The following is a 9,802-nucleotide window of genomic DNA, read 5'->3' on the forward strand; positions in this document are numbered from 1 at the left end:
TGGGCGCAGCACCACCTGGGAGACCAGTGGGCAGTGCAGGGTGGGCCTGGGGACCCCACCCCAAGGACCAGGGGGGCTGGAAGGCACTTGGGGCAGGTTCAGGCTCTTGCGCACCCATCCCCTGGGGCAGCTGGAGAGCAGCACCAGGGTCTGAGCTTGGAAACAGCTGCTGCCTCAGTCTGCACACAGTGCGCACCCCAGCGTAGCCACGCAGGCATGTGGATATGTGCTTGAAGCTGTGTGTGTGCCTGTGTGGGTGTGCCTCTGCCTCCCCAGGCAGGCCTCAGGCACATGCCATGCTCTGGAGAAACCACGGGGACCCCGAACTCTGCTGCCCTTTCTAGGTGGCCTCCTTGGGGCCCGGGCACTTCTGTCTGTACCCATCCTCCAGAGGAGGGGAACCTGACACTGCCCCTCTGTACCTGGTGCATATGGGTGTATGTATAGCGTCTTCTGAGCAGGGCAGAGGGCACTGGCCTGAGTGTCCTCGACTCAGGGCTGTCCCAGGGCTGGCATCTCCCCCTTGCAGAACTTCTGCACCTTTGCTTTGCACTGGGGACAATCACGTGGTTCCTGGGGACAGGTGAGGACTCAGTGCCACAAAGAACAATGGACACAACACAGGCCACATGGCTGGCTAAGCAGTTATTATCATGGATCCCTGAGGCTGGGGCTTCTTCCCCACCCGTCCTACCCCACCTGCCCAGGTTCCTGGAGTTGGTCATAAACTGGAAGGCACTGCGCAAAGAGTCCACCACACCAGCGCTGGCCACACCGGCTCCAAAGACTCGAAGCTCGGCCCCTGAACTACAGTCCAAAGGACCCCCTAGCATGGGCAGGCCCGCAAACCGGAGCTGCCTTGGATGGAGGGCAGGCAGCTCTCATGGACTGCTGGGCTCCTGGGCTGGCGTCTGGCTGGGGGGCTGCACGACCTGCACTGTCTCCTCCAGGCTGCCGCTAGGGAAAACCACATAGCGTGTGATGGTCACCCCCGGCAGCTCCCGCTGGTTCTCCTTGCTGTGCCAGATGCCGTAGCCGAAATATACCAAGAGTCCTGCAGGGGTGGTGCGAGCATGAACGGCAGGTCCCAGCCCTGCTCGCCCTCCTCACCCTCCTTCTGCAGCCGGCCCAGGACACCAGCCTGGCTCCCCACTCACCGATCAGCAGCCAGATGGAGAAGCGCACCCAGGTCAGGTAGCTCAGCTTCAGCATGAGGCAGATGTTGAGGAGAATGCTCAGGGCTGGAATCAGGGGCACCATGGGGATCTGAAGGGGCAAGGGTAGTGGGCTGGGCTGCAGGGGAGGCTGCTGGCCCAGGGCCCAACTGCTCTAGAGGCCTCAGAGCCTTTCTCTGCCTCTGGAGATTCTGGAGACCAGGGCACGCTCGCGGACACAGGTGGATGTGCATGCTACCTCCCCAGCCTGTGAGCCGTGGTCATCTCGCTGCAGCGGAGGATGCGGGGGAGAAGGGAGCTGGTGGGCTGACAGCAAGTGGGTGTTGGGAGTGGAGGGAGGTACCTGGAAGGTGTCTTGCTGGCGTTGCTGCTGGTGGGCCCCCAGGACAAGGAGACTGAGCAGAAACATGATGCCGCAGAGCAGAAGCAGCAGGATGTAGCCCCAGCGAGGGAGGTGCAGGGCTGAGTCCCCGAAGATCAGCACGCAGCCCAGGGTGATGGCTGAGGCCACCAGGACGCAGATCGCTGAAGCCACGGCCACTCCAGGGCTGCACCTATCCAGGAAGCCCAAGTAGGGCCTCAGGGCTGGCCGCAGCTGCCCAGGCTCGGGGGCTGGAACCTGCTCGGTGCCCACCAGCTCTATGTGGTCTGAGAAGGAGTTGTACTCCTTGGCCGCAGGGCGGGGGCTGGCTGGGCTTGGGGAACTGGACAGAGGGACCTTCTGGAATCGCAGCACGATAATGCTGATGGCCACGAAGCTGTAGGCCAGCAGTGTGCCGATGGACAGGAACTGGACCAATGCCTCGAGGTCCAGCAGCAGCGCCACCAAAGCCGTGAGAACCCCGAACACCAGGATGCCTACCAGAGGCACCTGTGTCCGGGGGTGCACGTAGGCAAATGCCTGGAAGAAGAGCCCATCGGCGGCCATGGCGTAGATGATGCGGGGAAGGCAGAAGAGACCGTTGAGCAGGACAGTGGTCATGGCTGCAGCAGAGGGCGGGGGCTGGTCAGCACGGCACATAGGCACCCCAGGGGCCATGGCTGGGGCACCTCGGGAGCATGCGCATGAGTCTGTCTGGGTTCTCAGAGTGAGCCTGAGTGCCTGTGGGGTGCAGGATTGTCACTCCCCCAACCCAGGAGTGGGACACCTCAGTTTAGGTCACAGGCCATTGGGGAATCTGGTGAAGGCTGAGTACCTCTGTCCAAGAAAGGACACAGAAGCAAACGCCCAGACCGACATACCATGTAAAATGGGGAGCAGGGTGAGTAGGTCTCTGCTAACAAGCCTGGGTGGAGTCTAATAATTAGCCCTTTCCCACGTCCATTATACAACTGGTAAAACTGAGGCCCAGCTGGAGATGTGTTCCCCAGGAGGCCAGGGCAGGACCCCACTTACCGCAGATGGAGCCAGTCGCCACGAGGTAGCCAGCCCAGCTGTAGCCCCGCTGGTAGAAGGCATCAGCGAGTGCTGAATTAGGGTCCAGGCTGTGCCAGGGCACCATGAGGGTGAGCACAGTGGAGACCAGGATGTAGGCGCTGGCCGCGAGGCCAAGCGAGATGGCAATGGCCAGGGGCACAGCTCGCTTCGGGTTCCGGGCCTCCTCACTAGAGGCGGCAATGACGTCAAAGCCCACGAAGGCGTAGAAGCAGGTCGCGGTGCCAGACATGATACCGGAGAAGCCGAAGGGCGCAAAGCCACCCTCCTCCTTGCCCCAGTTGTGTGAGCGGGCGAGGACGAACCCCAGGATGATGATGAAGAGGATGACGACCATGCTGATGGCAGATAAGGTGTGGTTGAGCCAGGAGGAGACACGGGCTCCGCAGGAGACGAAGGTGGAGGCCAAAAGTAGGATGCCGGCAGCCAGGAAGTCAGGATATCTGGCCAGGAGGGGCACCTGCCAGATGCCCACATGGGCCTCGGTGAAGTTGCGGATGTGGTGGTCGAACATGGCGTCCAGGTAGCCGCTCCAGGCGCGGGCCACAGCAGCACCAGCTATGACGTACTCGAGCACCAGGTTCCAGCCGATGAGGAAGGCCCACAGCTCGCCCATGGACACGTAGGTGAACAGGTAGGCAGAGCCTGTGCGGGGCACGCGTGCCCCAAACTCCGCGTAACACAGGGCCGCCAGCAGGGAGGCCACGGCGGCCACAGTGAAGGACACAATCACGGCCGGGCCGGTTATTTCCTTGGCCACGGTGCCGGTGAGCACATAGAGGCCTGAGCCCACCATGGCCCCCACTCCCAGCAGGGTTAGGTCCAGTGCAGACAGGCAGCGCTGCAGCGATGTCTCCATGGTGGCCTCCTCCAGCGGCTTCAGCCGTTTCAGCTTCTGGCAGAAGCGCGCCAGGCCGGCAGTGCTGGGCAGTCCTGAAGCCATTGCAGGCAGCTGAGAGGAGCACCAAGCCGGCTGCTGGCACCTACCAGGGCCAGAGGGGAGTGACAGGCTGCCCAGCCTTCCGTCCTCCCTCTGATCCCACCCAGGGGTAGTGAGCGTGCTTAACACTGGCTTGCTGGAGGGCAGGGCTGGGACGGGTGGGTGGGAGGCCCTCTCTGCCTCAGGGGCTCCATGGTGGAGCCGAATCTGGGCCTGTTGGTGGGGGTGGGGGTGGACCCTGAGGGTGAGGAGGGGGCAGCCCCAGGGAGCATGGCTGGGAGCCAAGCCTCTGTGATCTGGGATCCCAGAGCGAGGTGGAAACCCGAGGCTTTCCGGGAGCTGGGCCAGGCCTCCAGGACGCGGAACAGGAGCGGAGCTGCAGCCCTGGGCGTAGCCCAGGCGGCCACCTGGCCCCAGACATTGCGGTTCCCCCCTTCCCCGCCCCGCCGGACTGGAGGAACAGCGCACCTGATGCGAGCCGGGGCGCCCTGGGTGTGGCGCCGGATCCCCGGGCTTGGCGCTGCACTGCCGGCCCCAACATGCCGCCGCCGCCCCTGGAGCCAGTTTCGCCTCACCCTGTCCCCAGGTACCTGAACCTTCGCCTCCTCCTGGGCCTGAATCTGTTTCCGCAGGACTCTGCAACCCACCTACTGTCGCCACTGCCACTGCCGTCGCTGTCGCTGCCGCTCTGCGTGCTGAGCCTGCCCCGCCTGCGGGTGAGGTCTGCGCACAGAGCCCGCCCCAACCCCCAGGGCGCCAGACCCAGCACCAGGCCCCACCTCGCTGTCACAAACACCCTGTAGCCCACCCCCTCTTAACTCACCAGGTCCTAGGGATGCCCTATCACTGTGTCTGCTTCACAGATAAGGAAGCCCAGGCCACCAGAGTGGCCTCGAAGCCAGGTGCAGGTTAAGGTCCAGGTCTGGGGGTGGGGGTCTGGAGCCCACCCGCGTTCCACTGGGGCAGACACCCTCCTTGATCCCTCCTCCCCACATGTGCACTCCACCCCACTGGGCACCATCCAGCCACCCCCAACTCTGGGGGTGTGGGGGCGCAGGAGTCAGGCAGGCCCTGGTAAGCTGAGGGTAGAGGTCTGGCTGAGTGGCCCTGGACAGTCCAGACCTCCCCCGCACAGTGGGATGGCAGGGAGCCACCTCACACATTGACGAAAGAGTGCTTGGCTTAGGAATGTCCTGTGAATTGGCAGAATGCACGCTGGCTGTTCTGAGCTTCTTGTTCCAGACAATGTCTCCAAAAGAGGAAGCAGTCTCCTGGAGACAACGCACAGCCCTCTAGCCCAGGATGCCCCTCGGGCCCCTCCTAGCCAAGGAGCACCTGCATCAGGCCAGGAGGACCCTGGGGGACCCCACAGCAGCCCCCCACTCATGGATGTCAGTGAGAGGCACGGTGTACTGAGCACCTACACCATGCCTGGCCCTACATCATGGACAGTCCCCGCGTCCCATCACATGACAAGGCATGTTTATTCCTGGGACTGAGGGGTCTTTGTCCTGCTCTTGCCACTTCTTTGAAAATGAAAAGGTGGGTGTGACAGGGTGTTTACTTGTTCACAGCAGAATGATGACAATCCATCCAAGCAAACCAAAACCAAAATGGATAGCCTTTTCTCCCAGAACTTTGTACGTGTTTTCAGGTTTATATGTGGTTTGTGGAATAGGATTTTAAGGGCACCTGCCACCTATCTGGTTCAGTGGGCTCGTGACAGGATGGTGGACTCCCTGGTAAGATGGTGCCACTTGGAGCACTCTGCCTTAGCCAGCCCCCTTGCTTCCTTCTGTTATTTGGCTGATAATGTCTTGAGCTTTTCAGATGGGGTCCCACTTCCTGCAGGGAAGATGTCCCCCTCGCTTTTCTCCCATGTGGCCTCAACAGAACTGAGCAGGTGTTCCTTGTTCTGAAATGCCTCCACAAAAATCCAGAAAAATGCATTTCAAACCAAGAGGGTTGGGCAGTTTTGTAACAGGAGGTCCCGAGAGGCCTTACCGATGACCCCTTGAGAGGTGGTGTGCAGTGCTTCATGGAACTGACTTTGTATCTACCCAGAGAAACACTCTTACCATAGGCACTAACACCCAATGGATATTTGACGCCAAGCGCAATTGACGCAGTGAACTGTAAACTTCCAAGGGTATGGCTGGGACCCCTGTGAGCAAGGCAGTTACACAGAGGAGCACCAGGAGAATACAGTGAAAATAAAGCACCAAAAAATAAAGGAAGAAGAAGGAAGGAACACTTCCCAACTCGTTCTACAAGGCCAGGACTATCCTGACACCAAACCCAACAAAGACATCACAAGAAAAGTACAGCTCAATATCCCTTAAGAATATAGATGGGGGGCTTCCCTGGTGGCACGATGGTTAAGAATCCGCCTGCCAATGCAGGGGACATGGGTTTGATCCCTGGCCCAGGAAGATCCCACATGCCGCGGAGCAGATAAGCCCGTGTGCCATAACTACTGAGCGTGTGCTCTAGAGCCGATGCTCTGCAACAAGAGAAGCTATGACAATGAGAAGCCCGCACACTGCACGAAGAGTAGCCCCCGCTTGCCTCAACTAGAGAAAGCCCGTGAGCAGCAACGAAGACCCAACACAGCCAAAAATAAAAATAAATAAATAAACTTATTAAAAAGAATATAGATGGGAATTCCCTGGCCATCCAGTGGTTAGGACTCTGTGCTTCCTGCAGGGGGCATGGGTTCGATCCCTGGTAGGGGAACTAAGGTTTCGCATGCTGCGGGCTCGGTCAAAAAACAGAGAGAGAGAGAGAGAGAGAATATAGACACAGAATTTATCAACAAAATACTAGCAAATCGAATTCAGGAAAGTATAAAAAAGGAGCAAGTGAGATTTATCCCAGGAATGCAAAATTGATTTAACATATGAAAATCAATCAATGTAGGGACTTCCCTGGTGGCACAGTGGACAAGACTCCGTGCTCCCAAGGCAGGGAGCCTGGGTTCAATCCCTGGTCAGGGAACTAGATCCCACATGCATGCCGCAACTAAGAGTTCGCATGCCACAACTAGGGAGCCCGGGAGCCTCAACTAAGATCTGGTGCAACCAAATAAATAAATAAATAAAATAAAATCAATCAATGTAATACACCATACTAATAAAGGACGAAAACCACATGATCATCGCAACAGACAGAAAAAATATTCAACAAACTAGGAATCGAAGGACTGTCCTCAACCTGATAAAGACCATCTATGAAAAACCTTCGGCTGCTATACTTAATGGTGAAAGACTGAAAGCGTCCCCTTCCCATCAGGAATATAAGGATGTACGCTCTCACTTGTATTGAATGTTGAATACCACTTGTATTCAACATTTTACTGGAGGTTCTAGCCATGGCAATTTGGTGAGAAAATGAAATAAAAGGAATCCAGATAGGAAGAAGGAAAACTGTCTCTAGTCACAGATGACATGACCCTGTGTATAGAAAATCCTAAAGTATTCACACACACACAAATACTACAACTAATAAGCAAGTTTAGCAAAGGTACAGGATTGAAGATTGATATAAAAAATCAATTACAGGGACTTCCCTGGTGGCACAGTGGTTAAGAATCTGCCTGCCAGAGGCTTCCCTGGTGGCGCAGTGGTTGGGGATCTGCCTGCCAATGCAGGGGACACGGGTTGGAGCCCTGGTCTGGGAGGATCCCACATGCCACGGAGCAACTGGGCCTGTGAGCCACAATTACTGAGCCTGTGCGTCTGGAGCCTCTGCTCCGCAACAAGAGAGGCCGCGATAGTGAGAGGCCCGCGCACCGCGATGAAGAGTGGTCCCCACTTGCTGCAACTGGAGAAAGCCCTCGCACAGAAACGAAGACTCAACACAGTCATAAATAAATAAATAAATAATAATAATAGCCTGGGAAGACTCCGTTGATGGATGTGCCATTAAAAAAAAAAAAAAAAATCTGCCTGCCAATGCAGGAGACACGGGTTCGATCCCTGGTCTGGGAAGATCCCGCATGCCACAGAGCAACTAAGCCCGTGTGCCACAACTACTGAGCCTGTGCTCTAGAGCCCGCGAGCCACAACTACTGAGCCTGTGTGCCACAACTACTGAAGCCTGCGTGCCTAGAGCCCATGCTCCTCAATGAGAGAAGCCACCGCAATGAGAAGCCGCACACTGCAACGAAGAGTAGCCCCCGCTCACCGCAACCAGAGAAAGCCCGCGTACAGCAGCAAAGACTCAACACAACCATAAATAAATAAATAAATAAATAAATAAATAAATAAATAAAAATCAATTACATTTCTATACACTAGCAATGAACTATTCAGAAATGAAATTAAGAAAACAATTCTGCTTACATAGCATCAAAAATAATAAATTTATTTTTAAACATACTTAGAATAAATTTAACAAAAGAAATGCAAGACTTGTACATGAAAATGTGCTAAACATCATTGAAAAAAATTAAAGAAGACCTAAACAAGCGGAAACACAACCCATGTTCATGGACTAGAAGACTTCATATGGTCAAGATGGCAGTATATTCCCCAGATTGGTCTGCATATTCAGTGCAATCCCTATCAAGATCCCAACTGCCTATTTTGCAGAAATTATCAAGCTGATCCTAAAGATCATATGGAGATGCAAGGGACCCAGAATAGCCAAAACAATTTTGAAAATGAACAAAGTTGGAGGACTCACACTTCCTTATTTCTAAACTGACTACAAAGCTACAGTAATCAAGACAGTGTGTTACAGGGACTTCCCTGGTGGCCCAGTGGCTAAGACTCCACACTCCCAATGCAGGGGGCCTGGGTTCGATCCCTGGTCACGGAACTAGATCCCACATGCCGCAACTAAAGATTCTGCACGCCGGGACCAAAAGATCCCGCATGCCACAACGAAGATCCTGCACGCAGCAATGGAGATCCCATGTGTTGCAACTAAGACCCGGTGCAGCCAAATAAATAAATATTAAAACAAAAAAAGTGTGTTATTGAAATAAGGATAGACATATAGATCAGTGAAATAGGATTGAGAGTCCAAAAATATGTCCAGTTAACTTTTTTTTAAATAAATTTATTTATTTTATTTACTTTTGGCTGCATTGGGTCTTTATTGCGGTGCGCGGGCTTCTCATTGCAGAGCACAGGCTCTAGGCACGCAGGCTTCAGTAGTTGTGGCACCCAGGCTCAGTAGTTGTGGCTTGTGGGCTCTAGAGCACAGGCTCAGTAGTTGTGGCACACAGGCTTAGTTGCTCTGCGGCATGTGGGATCTTCCCGGACCAGGGCTCGAACCCGTGTCCCCTGCATTGGCAGGTGGATTCTTAACCACTGAGCCACCACGGAAGCCCCGTCCAGTTAACTTTTACAAATTTATAGCCAATTTAAATTTATGGCCAGTTTATGGCCTTTTGATTTAAAAAAATAGACTTTATTTTTTAGAGCAGTTTTACGTTTGCAGGAAAATTAAACAAAAGGTGGAGTTCCCACATACCCCCGCCCCTACACATGCACAGCCTCCTCCACTATCAACATCCTCTGCCAGATTGGTACACTGGGTGTAATCGATGAACCTACATTGACACATTATTATCACCTCCAGTCCACAGTTTACATCAGGGTTCACTCTCGGTCACGTACATGCTATGGGTTTTGAAGAATGTATAATGACACATATACACCATTACAGTATCATGCAGAATTGTTTCAGCACTGTAAAAATCCTCTGTGCATCACCTATTCATCCCTCCTTCCCCACTAACCTCTGGCAACCACTGATCTTTTTATTGGCTCCACAGTTTTGCCTTTTCCAGAATGTCATGCAGTTGGAATCATACAGTATGTAACCTTTTCAGATACGAGTGTATGAGTTTAAGGTTGTCTTATGTCCTTTTTTTTTTTTTTTTTTTGGTCATATGTCTTTTCATGGCTTGATAGCTCATTTCTTTTTAGTGTTAATATTTCTTGTCTGGATGTACAACAGTTTATTTACCCATTCACCTACTGAAGGACATTTTTTTTTTTTTGGCCGTGCTGAGCGGCTTGTGGGATTTTAGTTCCCCAACCAGGGGTTGAACTGAGGCCCTCGGCAGTGAGAGTGTGGAGTCCTAACCACTGGACCACCAGGGAATTCCCCTGAAGGACATTTTGGTTGCTTCCAAGTTTGGTAAGTATGAATAAATCTGCTATAAACATCCATGTGCAGGTTTTTGTGCAGAAGTAAGTTTTCAACTCTTTTGGGTGAATACCAAGGAGTGTGATTACT

General features: G+C 54.1%; 1 protein-coding gene across 1 annotated transcript; it reads right to left on the reverse strand.

Moving 5' to 3' along the window:
* Positions 1–46: 46 nt before the first annotated feature.
* SLC7A4 (solute carrier family 7 member 4) lies at positions 47–3,671 on the reverse strand. The gene is made up of 4 exons (XM_036823266.1): positions 2,572–3,671; positions 1,519–2,159; positions 1,158–1,266; positions 47–1,054 (listed from the first exon to the last, which is right to left on the reverse strand). Exons 1-4 carry the CDS (start codon positions 3,551–3,553, stop codon positions 882–884), a joined length of 1,905 nt encoding a protein of 634 aa, XP_036679161.1. The 5' UTR covers positions 3,554–3,671; the 3' UTR covers positions 47–881.
* Positions 3,672–9,802: the final 6,131 nt, after the last annotated feature.

Source organism: Balaenoptera musculus, chromosome 14, assembly GCF_009873245.2.
Source record: "Balaenoptera musculus isolate JJ_BM4_2016_0621 chromosome 14, mBalMus1.pri.v3, whole genome shotgun sequence".
NCBI lineage: Eukaryota > Metazoa > Chordata > Mammalia > Artiodactyla > Balaenopteridae > Balaenoptera > Balaenoptera musculus.